We start from the raw sequence: 13,285 nt of genomic DNA on the forward strand, positions 1-13,285 counted from the left end.
AAATAAAAAACTCCACTGAAAGTTGTAAAAACTGCCTTAATGAAAGTGAACATAGAATTTCAGACCTTGAAGACAAGATTGCAGCTAGTGAACAGGAAAGGAAAGATCTTTTAAAAATAACAAGGAATCAGGAAACAACAATTCAACAACTGCAAGATGATGCAAAGAAGAATAACATAAGAATGATAGGGATTAATGAAAAAGAAGGAGACAACATAAAGGATATCAAGAGGATATTTAGAGAAGCAATAGCTGAAAACTTCCCAAGCATGAGAATCAGAAACTGACATCAGGATCAGTGAAGCATATAGAACTCCAAATAGTCATAACCAAAATAAAACTACACCCAGACATATAATAATCACCATCCCAGAAATCCAACACAAGAATAGATTATTAAAAGCTGTCAGAGAGAAAACACAGATCACTTATAAAGGAAAACCTATCAGAATCACAGCAGACTTCTCATCACAAACAATAAAGTCAAGAAGAGCATGGAGTGAAGTATTCCAGATCCTAAAGCAAAATGGTTTCCAACCTAGACTGATATATCCTGCAAAACTATCATTTAAAATAGATGGTGAAATACGATACTTCCATGACAAAGAACAGCTGAAGGACTTCATGAACACCAAACCAACCCTGCAAAAAATATTGAAACACAGTTTAGATACACAAAGGAAAAAACCACTAAGCAAAGCAAATAATTAAACAGAACAGAAAGATAAAGATGCAACAGCAGAGAGATAAGAATCCTACAATTAAACAACACTTAACAGTAATAACCATTAATGTAAATGGTCTCAATGCACCAATCAAAAGAAACAGACTAGCAGAATGGATCAAGAAACAAAATCCAACCATATGCTGTTTACAGGAAACCCAACTAACCCAGAAGGATACTCACAGACTGAAAGTCAAAGGATGGAAAACAATCCTTCATGCAGCAGGAATCCAAAAAAAGGCAGGAGTAGCCATTCTGTTTGCAGACAACGTGAACTTTAAACCAACAATGACCATAAAGGACAAAGAAGGTCACTACATACTCGTAAGGGGAAAACTCCAAGAGGAAGAGATAACTATCTTAAATATATACGCACCAAACTCCAGAGCGCCCTGTTATATAAAACAATTATTAACAGAAATGAAAACTCAAATTATCAGTAACACAATTGTAACGGGAGACCTTAATACGCCATTGACACCAGGGACAGATCGACCAGACAGAAAATGAGTAAAGAAATAACAGAACTGAATCATACCTGTGAACAAATGGGTTTGATAGACATATACAGAATGTTCCACCCAACAACATCAGAATACACATTCTTCTCAGCAGTACATGGATCATTTTCTAAAATAGACCATATATTAGCTCATAGAACATATTTGAACAAGTGCAAAAGAGCTGAAATCATCCCTTGCATGTTATCAGATCACAGCGCTCTGAAATTAGAAATTAATGATAAAAGATACCGCAAAAATCCCACAAACACATGGAAACTGAATAACACACTCTTGAGTAATCAGTGGGTCACAGAAGAAATTAAAGAAGAAATCAAACAATACCTAAAAGAAAATGAAAATGCAGATACAACTTACCGGAATCTGTGGGATGCAATGAAAGCCGTCCTGAGAGGAAAATTTATTGCACTGAGTTCCCACATCAGGAAACCAGAACGAATACAAATAAATAACTTGATGCTACACCTCAAACAGCTAGAAAAAGAAGAGCAAGTCAAGCCCAAAGCCAAAAGAAGAGAGGAAATTATAAAAATCAGAGCAGAAATCAATGCAATAGAGACTAAGAAAACAATCCAAAGGATCAACAAATCAAAGAGTTGGTTCTTTGAAAGAATAAATAAAATCGATAAGCCCCTAGCCAACCTTATTAAAAAAAGGGAAGAAAAAGCTCAAATTCATGCAATAAGAACTGAAAAAGGAGAAGTCACTACAGACCCAATAGAAATACAGAAGATCATCTACACCTATTTCGAAAACCTCTACTCTCAAAATTTTGATAACACAGAAGAAATAGACAGATTTCTAGAAGTATATGAAGTGCCAAAGATAGATCAAGAGGATGTAAAACTGTTGAATAACCCAATCTCTGTTACTGAAATTGAAAATGTAATTAAGTCCTTACCCACCAAGAAGAGCCCAGGCCCAGATGGATTCACTGCAGAATTCTACAAGAAATACAAAGAAGACCTAATGCCGACACTCCTCAAAGTATTCAATGAAATTGAAAGGGAAGCAATCCTTCCTAAGTCATTCCTGGAAGCAAATATCACTCTAGTACCAAAACCTGAGAAAGGCCCAACTAAAAAAGAGAACTATAGACCGATCTCCCTAATGAACACAGATGCAAAAATCCTCAATAAAATATTGGCAAATAGGATCCAGCAAATCATCAAGAAGATTATACACCATGACCAAGTGGGATTCATCCCAGGAATGCAAGGATGGTTCAACATACGCAAATCAATAAATGTAATCCACCATATCAATAAAGCCAAAAATAAGAATCACATGATCATTTCTATAGATGCAGAAAAAGCCTTCGATAAGGTCCAACATTTATTCATGATAAAAACTCTACAGAAAATTGGAATAGATGGTCTTTACCTCAATATAATAAAGGCCATTTATGACAAACCAACAGCCAGCATCATTCTAAATGGCCAAAAATTGAAAGCCTTTACTTTAAAATCAGGCACAAGACAAGGATGTCCTTTATCACCACTCCTATTTAATATAGTACTGGAAGTACTAGCCAGAGCAATTAGGCAAGAAAGAGAAATAAAAGGGGTAAAGATAGGAAAAGAAGAAGTTAAGTTGTCATTGTTTGCAGATGACAAGATACTCTACATAGAAGACCCCCTAAGCTCCATTTAAAGACTCTTAGATACAATAAATAAATTCAGTAATGTGGCTGGATACAAAATCAATACTCAGAAATCAATAGCATTCCTATACACAAACAACAAAACCACAGAGAGGGAAATAAGGGAAACTGGACTATTCACATTAGCAAGCAAAAAAATGAAATATTTAGGAATTACTCTTACGAAAGAAGTGAAAAACTTATACAGTGAAAACTATATTACACTGAAAAAGGAAATTGAAGATGATCTCAGAAAATGGAAAGATATCCCTTGCTCATGGTTAGGAAGAACAAACATTGTGAAGATGGCCATTCTCCCAAAACTCTTATACAGATTCAATGAAATCACAATAGAAATACCATCAACATACCTTATAGATCTAGAGAAATCACTCCTAAATTTCATCTGGAACCAGAAGAGACCTAGAATCGCAAAAGCAATTCTAAGCAGCAAAGACAAAGCAGGAGGCATCACAATCCCTGACTTGAAATTATACTACAAAGCAACAGTAGTAAAATCAACATGGTATTGGAATCAAAACAGAGCTGAAGATCAATGGAATAGATTAGAAGATACAACCACAACTACAAACACACTCAACCACCTTATCTTTGATAAAGGAGCCAAGCAGGTTCACTGGAAGAACGACAGTCTCTTTAATAAATGGTGCTGGAAAAACTGACTCTCCATTTGCCGAAAACTAAAGCTAGACCCATGTCTATCACCATGTACTAAATTAAAATCTAAATGGGTCAAAGATCTGAATATTAAAACAGAAACGCTAAATCTATTGGAAGACAAATTGGGTAGAAACCTTGGAGACATAGGAGTAGGTAGAGAATTCATGAATAGGACTCAAACTGCACGGGAAATACTTCCCAGAATCAATAACTGGGACCACTTCTTATTAAAAAGTTTTTGCATGTCAAAAGAAATCTCCAGCATAGTGAAAAGAAAACCCACAAACTGGGAAAAGATTTTAGTGAACTCTCTCTCAGACAAGGGACTCTTGTCTAAAACATATAAAGAATTAAAAAAACTCAGACCTCCAAAATTCAAAGATCCAATCCAAAAATGGGCATCTGAGATGAATACGCAATTCTCAGATGAAGAAATGCAAATGGCAAATAAATACATGAAAAAATGCTCATCATCATTGGTCATTTGAGAAATGCAAATTAAAACCACACTGAGATACCATCTCACTCCTGAAAGAATGGCCAGGATCAAGAAAACCAACAACAACAAATGCTGGAGAGGCTGTGGGGAAAAAGGAACTCTCCTGCACTGTTGGTGGGAGTGTAGACTGGTACAGCCTTTGTGGAGGTCTGTCTGGAGGTTTCTCAAAAAGTTGGGATTGGAAATCCCATTTATTCTAGCTATTCCACTTCTAGGCATATTCCCAGAAGAACTGAAAGCATCATACCACAGGGATATATGTGCACCTATGTTTCTAGCAGCACAATTTGTAATCGCCAGATCTTGGAAACAACCCAAGTGTCCATCAACTGAGGAATGGATAAAAAAGTTGTGGTATTTCTATACAATGGAGTATTATTCAGCTATAAAGAAGGATCGCATTGAGATATTTATCAATAAATGGGCGCAGCTTGAGACCATACTCATAAGTGAAATAAATCAATCTCGCATGTATGAATACCAAATAGTTTCCCTAATGTAAGTAATGATTCAAATATATAAAAATATGCGATAATCATGATTCCCCATTATGTGGCCTTGAAGCCTTATAAAATTTTCACTTATTAATTAGAAAGGCTTTACTCTGGGCTTTTTGATATGGAAATATTTGAAGCTATAGTATATGAAGTTTTATCCAAATATTTTAAGGAAAAAGACAGACACTATGGTAACTACTATTCTTTAAAAAAATTATTTAGCTATTTCTTATGTTTATTTTAATTAAGGGAAAAACTTAAAAAATTAGGATATATAGTAGTAACTCTTTTTGATCTCCTATTAACTTGTTTTGAAGTCCTGTAACACTCCCAAGATCTTGTTTTGACTGATTAGACTCTGTTCCATTCTGTGCGATAGTAGCAAGATTGAAGTATAGGCAACTAATTTGAAGGCAATAAGATTCACAAAGATGCCCATTCTGGTTTGACTATTGTCTCCTTTGGAAGTCCTGTAATGTTCACAATGCCTAAGTTTTATTGGTCTTGTTCTCCACTGTTTTGTCCGGCTTTATAATATCTAATGAGATGGACAATTCCTTTTAAGGAAACAAGAGACAATGTTGATAACCATTGTTGATGACCTTGTACTCTGTTCTACATCATGTGCTATGTCTATCCTTGGTTTTGACTTACAGCTTTGTTTTGCCATATTTGACTTTATTCTCTCCCCCCCCAAAAAAAGTAATAAGAACTCAGGAGTAATAAAATCCAAAATGTGTAAATTTTGTTATAAAAAAGAGAGGGAGGAAAAAAAAAGAGCTCTAACGGATATAACAGCAAGTGTGTTTAGGGATGTTAAATAGCTGACTATATTAATGTTTTTGGATCATTGAACACAGCTGTTTGCAGTCTCTCCGTTTGAATGTCTACTTTGTATTCTTTGATACTGTGATTTGAGCAACTATTTCCAAGATGATATTATGTAATCTATTAACAGGTTATTTCTTACTGTTATGTTTTTTTTTTTGTATTTCTGTATTATGTGTAACCTTACACTGCTTTGTTTTGTTTTGTGTTTTTCTCTTTTTCCTCTTAAATAAAAAAAATAAAATAAAATAAATCAATCTCGCATGTGTGAATACCGAATAGTTTCCCTAATGTAAGTAATGATTCAAATATATAAAAATATGTGGTAATCATGATTCCCCATTAGGTGGCCTTGAAGCCTTATAAAGTTTTCACTCATTAATTAGAAAGGCTTTATTCTGGGCTTCTTGATATGGAAATATTTGAAGCTAGAGTGTATGAAGTTTTATCCAAATATTTCAAGGAAAAAGACAGACACTATGGTAACTACTATTAAGTCGGGTTATATGGTGGTGAAGTACTAGGTTGCTGAAACAGTCATGCGTTGACCTTTATTGTTATATTGTTATGTCCTGTTTTATCTCAATCTCCCCCTTATTCTTTTAAAAAAATTATTTAGTCCTTTCTTATGTTTGTCCTAATTAAGGGAAAAAATTTTAAAAATTTAGGATATATAAATAGTAACTCTTTTTGATTTCCTATTAACTTGTTTTGAAGTCCTGTAGTACTCCCACGATCTTGTTTTGACTGATTAGACTCTGTTCCATTCTGTATGATAGTATCAAATTTGAGGATATAGGCAACTACTTTGAAGGCAATAAGATTCACTAAGATGCCCACTCTGGTTTGACTATTGTCTTCTTTGGAAGTCCTGTAATGTTTACAATGCCTAAGTTTTATTGGTCTTGTTCTCTACTGTTTTGTCCAACTTTATAATATCTAATGAGATAGACAATTCTTTTTAGGGAAACAAAAGACAACGTTGATAACCATTGTTGATAACCTTGTACTCTGTTCTACACCATGTGCTATGTCTATCCTTGGTTGTGACTGACAGCTTTGTTTTGCCATATTTGACTTTATTCTCTCCTCCCCCCCAAAAAAGTAATAAGCACTAAGGAGTAATAAAATCCAAAATGTGTAAATTTTGTTTTAAAAAAGAGAGGGGAAAAAAGAGCTCTAACGGATATAACAGCAAGTGTGTTTAGGGGTGTTAAATAGCTGACTATATCAATGTTTTTGGATCATTGAACACAGCTGTTTGCAGTCTCCCTGTTTGAATGTCCACCTTGTATTCTTTGATACTGTGATTTGAGCAACTATTTTCAAGATGATAATATGTAATCTATTAACAGGTGATTTCTTACTGCTATGTTTTTTTTTTGTAGTTCTGTATTACGTGTACCCTTACACCGCTTTGTTCTCTTTTGTGTTTTTCTCTTTTTCATCTTAAATAAAATAAAAAAAAGAAAAGAAAAACAGAAGCTTCAGAACACAAAAGTCATCCAAGCTTTTTTCTCTTCCAGGAAAACTCTCTAAGGGTCTTAAAGACAACAAAGTCTTCAGCTGGGACCCAGGCTCCCTCCTGCCAGTCCCACATGGGAAGATGTCTCAGGAAGCTCTTTGCTTCTCACTACACTTCCTGAAAGTGCTTTTTCCATGATGGAAATCAGCAAACCTGAAGCCTGCCCATAGCTGAGGTGACTCAGAGTTCCCTGTTTCTACTTTGGGGCCCTCCTTGGAACATGCCCAGTGATAAAGCAACTTGCAAAACCTCTGTGTCCAAACCCTCCTCTCCCAGCCCGCCACTGGCAGAGGGCAGGCATTTTCTTCCTCCCCCTGGTCCCTCTCAGGGCTTCTCCCCAGACTCCACCACCCATAGCCCTCAGCCCCACACTCAGCCCCAAAGATCATGGGATTAACAGTGGTCATCAACCGGAACACATCAGGGTCGCCTGGCTCTTGACCTCATGTTCCACAGAACTCTGGGAACTTTGGAACCTTATCTGCTGAACTGGTGTGTCACCTCCAGGGACTGCGCCTACCAGCTTGTCCTGATGTGGGAACTGCCTTTTCTTCCAGTGCTGTCACTTCATGTCACCTTCCCACCAATCATGACAGCCTCATACATGGAACACGGCAGGCATGCTCCTGGCTCGAGGGTTTCACGACGGTACTTCCCCTGCATGAAACTTGGGGTCCTGGATACCCACATATCCAAACATTCACTTACTGGGAACCACGCTTCAGTTGTGAGCAAAACCCTCCTGAGCCCCCGTATGCTATGGCACATACAACCCAGCCTGCATTTCTCCACTCAGTCTGCTGTTTGAACACATTATCACCCTCTAACAGCTTCTACCAATTAACTAGGCATGATTTTTCTGCCTCTTACTCTGGAATACAAAACTAATAGAGTTTGAGTCTCAGTTCCATTGATGGACTCCAGGTTGACAGAACAAGGACACACTGGAGGAGCTCTATATACAGCACTGGTATCAAAAAAATCAACGAGAGGATGAAGCATCTATTCATCATTTACAAAATCCCAGTTTAAATTAAATACCCCTGACATTCCTCTCAAACCCAACATCCCCAAGGTCCCTGCAATAGAAATCATATAACCCACCTGCCACCTGCAGTTCCAAGCTGGCCTCTTCAAAGAAGCTGCCCATCTTGAAGAAGCAGTTATACACTCCATTGTCAGAAACTCGGACCTTGTGGATTTTCAGGGCAGCCTCCCCATGGGCAAGAAAGTCCATCACCAGTGAGGTCCGCCCTGCGTACTCAGCCATCTGCTCCTCTGTCTGCTCCCGCTGGTTCCGATAGATCAACACAGACTCCATGAACATGGTACGGAACCACCTCAGCTCCATGTTTCTCACATCTATGGCTGAGGACACGGTGCAGGGCAGTGTAGCATTGCCACCCAGCACTGCCACAACATGTTTTCGGGGTCTCAGCACCTGAAACTCCTCTGTGGACACAGACAAAGCAGTGAGAACCCTGGAGAGACATAGGCCAAAGACCACACACCACCAGGTGGGAAAGCCAGGCAAGCCAGAGTTCAGGGCTAGATGAGTGAACTGCTGAGATCTGATGGACTGAGCTGTGGTGACTCTAACAGCAGTATTGTCCTCTGACCATTACGATGTGATCCAGAAACATGCCCAAGAGACTCCTTCTTCAGCCTGTGCTCCTGACTACCATAAATAAGTCTCTAACTCAGGGGTCCCAAAAGGGAGCCCACACTTCATCACCAGGATACTTTGGAAAACAGATTATTGGACTTCATGACTAATTTTCTGGGGTGGGCACCAGAATGTACATTCCTTTACTTTATTCTTTAAAGGCCACAGGATGGTTGCTGTTGGTCCAGGGGCCACACTCTGAGAGCCCCACCTCCGCCTGGCTTGTGTCAGGACAAACCCGAAACTGGCCCCAGAGCATACCAAGGCCAAGATGGGCAAGCACACTTGGTTAATTTAATCACACCAGGAAATTTCCCATTTCTGATACCAGATTGGTTGCATCAGTTCAGATTTCTCCCTCACTGAAGTATATGCACGTGTTCAAACACAGAGTCAAAGGCTGCTTGTGTGAAATTCCTGCCCTCATGACTCACAGCACCCCTGTGACTACACACCCAAGAGGAGTGCTGGGCCCTTCTTCCTACCCATGAGAGACCTTAGCTTTCCAGGGACAAGCAGCCATGGGCACTGGAAGTGCTAATTCTCACCCTCTGTGCTTCTGACCTGGAGCCCAGCACCCTCACTCTACTCTGGGTAAAACAGAGGACTGAATCTCCTTCTGTCCTCTCCCAACTTCTACCTCTGTGATGCTTTTAATAAACAGGCTAAGCCTGTCCCTACTCTGCTCAAAGCCCTCCTGTGCCTCCCCAACTTCCCCAAGGAGCCCTTATCCCAACAGAGTGGGCCCCTCTCTCCCCCTTGTACTCTTCTGCACCCCTGGCTAGCTCTGCCCAGCCAACACTTGCCTGTGCTTCTCCCAGGCACTGAGGAACTGTCCTCCCCGGCAGGTGCTCAGGCCCAGCTCTCCTCTCCAGGGCTGCACCCTGGCTACTCTGTGGCCTCATCAAGCACGCTGCTGCCGCACAGGCCCATCTCCCACTCCCCTCACAGCACAGGCCCGTCCATCTCCCTCCACCCTGTCTGTGTGCTGTAATTCGTGTTTACCGTCTCCTTCTAGGACGTCAGGTTTATAATAATGGACAGTCCTTCTGATTTGTTTTTTTTTTAATTTTTTTTAAATTTTATTTAAGGAGAAAAGAAAAAAAGCAGAGAAAGGGTACAAGTTATACAGATTTACAGAAAAAAAATGAACAGTAGGAAATCACTAGTTAATGGATTACATATTGCCATCTTAGAAATAATTGTTCAAGTCACAAAATTAAAGCTTGTAGAGTGGACATTCCAACAATGATACTGCAAACAGTTCTGTTCAATGATCAAATAAAACTCTGTGATATCATTTTCTATCTTATACACTTAAATATACATGCAGTTATATAGTTTAGAGCACTTTCTTTTCCTCTCTCTTTGTACCATGACTATTACACATTTTGGGTTTCATTGCTCCCACAGTTCTTATTACTTTTTTTGGAAGAGAGTAAAACCAAATGTGACATAACATAACAGAAACAGTCAAGTCAAAAGGGTGGACATAATAGATAATGTAAAAACTTAATACAAGGTGATAATGCCTCCCGCTATCTCTAATAGAATTGCCTATATCGTTAGTTATAATACAATTGAACAAAACAGTAAAGAATAAAACCGACAAAACCAAGACATTGGAGACATTGTAGGTCTTCAAAAGTAGATAAAAGTCAGTGAGAATGGGTGTTATAATAAATCTCATTATCTTCACAGCTGATGCCTAAACTTTCAAACCTGATACTATCCAGCAAAACAGAATAGGGGAACATTAGTTTAAAACCAGATGGTGAGAGTAATACAGGGCTTTAAATCGAGGTAATGGAAAGTCAAAGTGGGTTACTATAATATATCCTGCTATTTTTTTCCTTTAATTAAAAGGATAAAGATAAAAAAGTAAATAATGGAGTGGAGATTGAGATAAAAGAGGGCATAACAATGAAACAGTGCAGAACAAAACATAACCATTTAAGCAGAATAGTGTTTCACCACCAGATAATCCTAACCTAAAAGTAGTTACCATATTGTCTCTTTCCTTGAAATCCTTGAGTACAACTTTGTATACTGTAGCATTAAGTATATCAAAACAATGTAAAACCATTTAAGAGAATGACAGCATACAGAGTATTTAGAATCAACTAACAGAAAATGAACAATGGTTTCTGTATAATCTCCTTGTCTTTAAAAGGTTTTTGCTTATACTATCATACATAATAAAATCCAATAAGATACAACCTATTTAGACCATTGGAGACAGAAGGACAAAAGCTAGATGAGACTTCAAAACAAGATGATACTAAATCAGTATTACCTATTAAGATGTCATTTTCTCTAAAATAGCTGTTCCTATCATCCCATCTTCTCTGCCTCATTTCTGTTGAGCTCTTTTTCTGTCAGTAGCTGTCAGTTTGTCTTCTTCATTTTGTTCTCTGCTCCATTCGTTGTGGCCTCCCCGCCACTATTTCTGGATTCTTTGTATTTTTCTTTTTTTAGAATATCCTGCAATACTCTCTGTAGAGTTGAATTGGTGGCTGCAAATTCCCCCAGTTCCTCTTTATCCTGGAAGCACCTTGTTTTTCCATCAATTTCCAGGGACAGTTGTGCAGGATACCTCAATCTTGGCTGGAGATTATTATCTTTCAAAACTTGAATTATTTCCCCCCACGCTCTTCATGATTTGATGGTTTGTGCAGAGAAATCTGGTGTAATTCTGATGGGTGTTCCCTTGTAAGTGGTCTGTTTCTTGTCTCTGACAGCTTTTAATATTCTGTTCTTGTATTGAATTTCTGGAATTTTTATTATTATATGCCTGGGTGTTGCTCTGTTTGGGTTGTAGGTAGCTGGGGTCCTCTATGCCTCATACATCTGAGTATCTTTATCTTTTGCTAAATTAGGAAAATTCTCCTGGATTATTTCTGTGAGTAGCTTTTGCAGTTCACTTGTTTGTGTCCCTACTTCTTCTTTTATGTTCTTAATCCTTAAGTTATGGATCCTCTTATCATCTTCTTGTCTTTGTATTATTGCTGTTTGTTTCTTTGTTATTTTTAAGAAGTTTTTCATTTCATTCTCCCATATTACAAGTCTGCCCTCCAGTTCAGATAGTCTGTCCTTAGTTTCTTTCAAGCTGTTATGCCAGTCTTCAACAGACTTCTTAGTATCTTGGTAGTCCCTTTGAACCTGCTTCACATATTCTATGCTTTCTCTGTTTTCTCCATCGAACAATTCTCCCCTCTTTTTCTGTTCTTCCATTCCACCATCTGTTTTTTCTTGGGTGGTGCTTAGCATTTCTCTAACTATTCTGCATACTTCTAGCTTCAGGTCGTTGATAACTTCATTCCTAAATTGGTCTATGAGGCTCTCTATATGGCGCTTTATGTCTATTGGTGCGGTGTCCGCTATTGCCTGTTTCTCAGAATTGGGGGCCGAGGAGCCTTTCTTGTTGCTACCTCTTCCCATATTCTCTGTTCCTTATATATGCAAGCTTATATAAGAGGCCCAGCTTCTCTCCCAGTCAGCCACAGCCTGATCAAATTGCGCCGGTTAGGTGTTCCCACTCACCACTGCGCACCAGGGAGTTACGAACCAGGCAGCCTACACGTCGCCCCTCCCGGCCACCGTCAGGCTCTGGGATCTGGGTTGGGACAGCCTACCGGGTCCGCCGGCAGCGTCACACAGGCCAGGCACTTTTCACCAATCCCACCCGAGAGGGGGATGTGTGGCTGGAGTCGCCACCATGCCCTGCTCCCGCAGGACTGCTCAGGCCCAGAAAGTCCTCCGCTGGAGTCAAACTGTGGTAGAGTGTCAGTTTCTCTCACTCACCTCACCACAAGTCAGTGCACGCCTCCCTGCCCGTCCTGTTTTCAACTCCGTTCGCAGATTCCCATTCTCAGAGCTTTCACGTGTCTCTCTCCTTGCCGAGTCGCTGTAGAGGCAGCCAGCCGCCGTGCGGCAGGAAACCCAAATCGCGGCTTCCAATGGCGCGGGGTCCAGCCTCCACACCGAGGCTTTTCTGTTCCTGTTTTAGCACCAGGACTGCATTCCAAGTTGGTTTCTCTCAGCCCAGTTTGTTCCTGAGTCAGCAGAGCATATCTCCACCTGCTTATGTCTCCTTAGTCTGCACCATTCCTGGCTTCTGAGCCGAGTCTTTCAGAGAGCCTCCGGTAGTTGCTGTTACCTGTCCGCCATGTTCTCCTGGAAGTCCCTTCTGATTTGTTTATCTAACAAATATGTGTTTACACCTAACAGTGACAATACTCCATTAATATCTGGGGAACAGAATGGATGGATGTTTACAACCCAACAAGCGGAGAAATAAAGGTAAGGGGAAATGTTCATACTTAATTGGTGCTCTGCTTCTTAAATACAGAAAAGCTGATCTTTGGACAACTGTCAAGATCCTATGCTTTTAAAAATTCCTAAGCTCTTATTATGTGCTTTAGCATATGATCCATCTTAATTATTAATTAAAATTAATAATGGAGAAATGTGGTCATTTTAGAGCCAGAGATTCCACAAATCACATCCAAACCCAACCAAGTGTTGCCACCCTCACAGGAGAGAGACGTGGACCCATGCACCTGTGGATGCCCAGTTATGGAGCTGGACAAGGAGAAGCAGGAAAAAGAGTTGTCAGAGCAGGCCACAGCTACAGGAATCCTCCATGGCCCAGACACCAGGAGAGAAACCCTGGGGTAGGCCCAGACCCCAGGCAGGAGGA

General features: G+C 39.6%; 1 protein-coding gene across 1 annotated transcript in view; it reads right to left on the bottom strand.

Moving 5' to 3' along the window:
- LOC100724771 (butyrophilin-like protein 1) overlaps positions 1-8,211 on the bottom strand; it is a 33,891-nt gene extending 25,680 nt beyond the window's left edge. Inside the window, exon 1 of the mRNA XM_063239120.1 lies at positions 8,022-8,211. Within this exon, the coding sequence (XP_063095190.1) occupies positions 8,022-8,187 (166 nt within the window). The 5' untranslated portion in view covers positions 8,188-8,211. The remainder of the gene's footprint in view (positions 1-8,021) is intronic.
- Between the last annotated feature and the right edge of the window lie 5,074 nt (positions 8,212-13,285).

The sequence above is a fragment of the Cavia porcellus genome, unplaced genomic scaffold (assembly GCF_034190915.1).
Source record: "Cavia porcellus strain 051 isolate PalLab524CR breed Dunkin Hartley unplaced genomic scaffold, mCavPor4.1 scaffold_28, whole genome shotgun sequence".
NCBI lineage: Eukaryota > Metazoa > Chordata > Mammalia > Rodentia > Caviidae > Cavia > Cavia porcellus.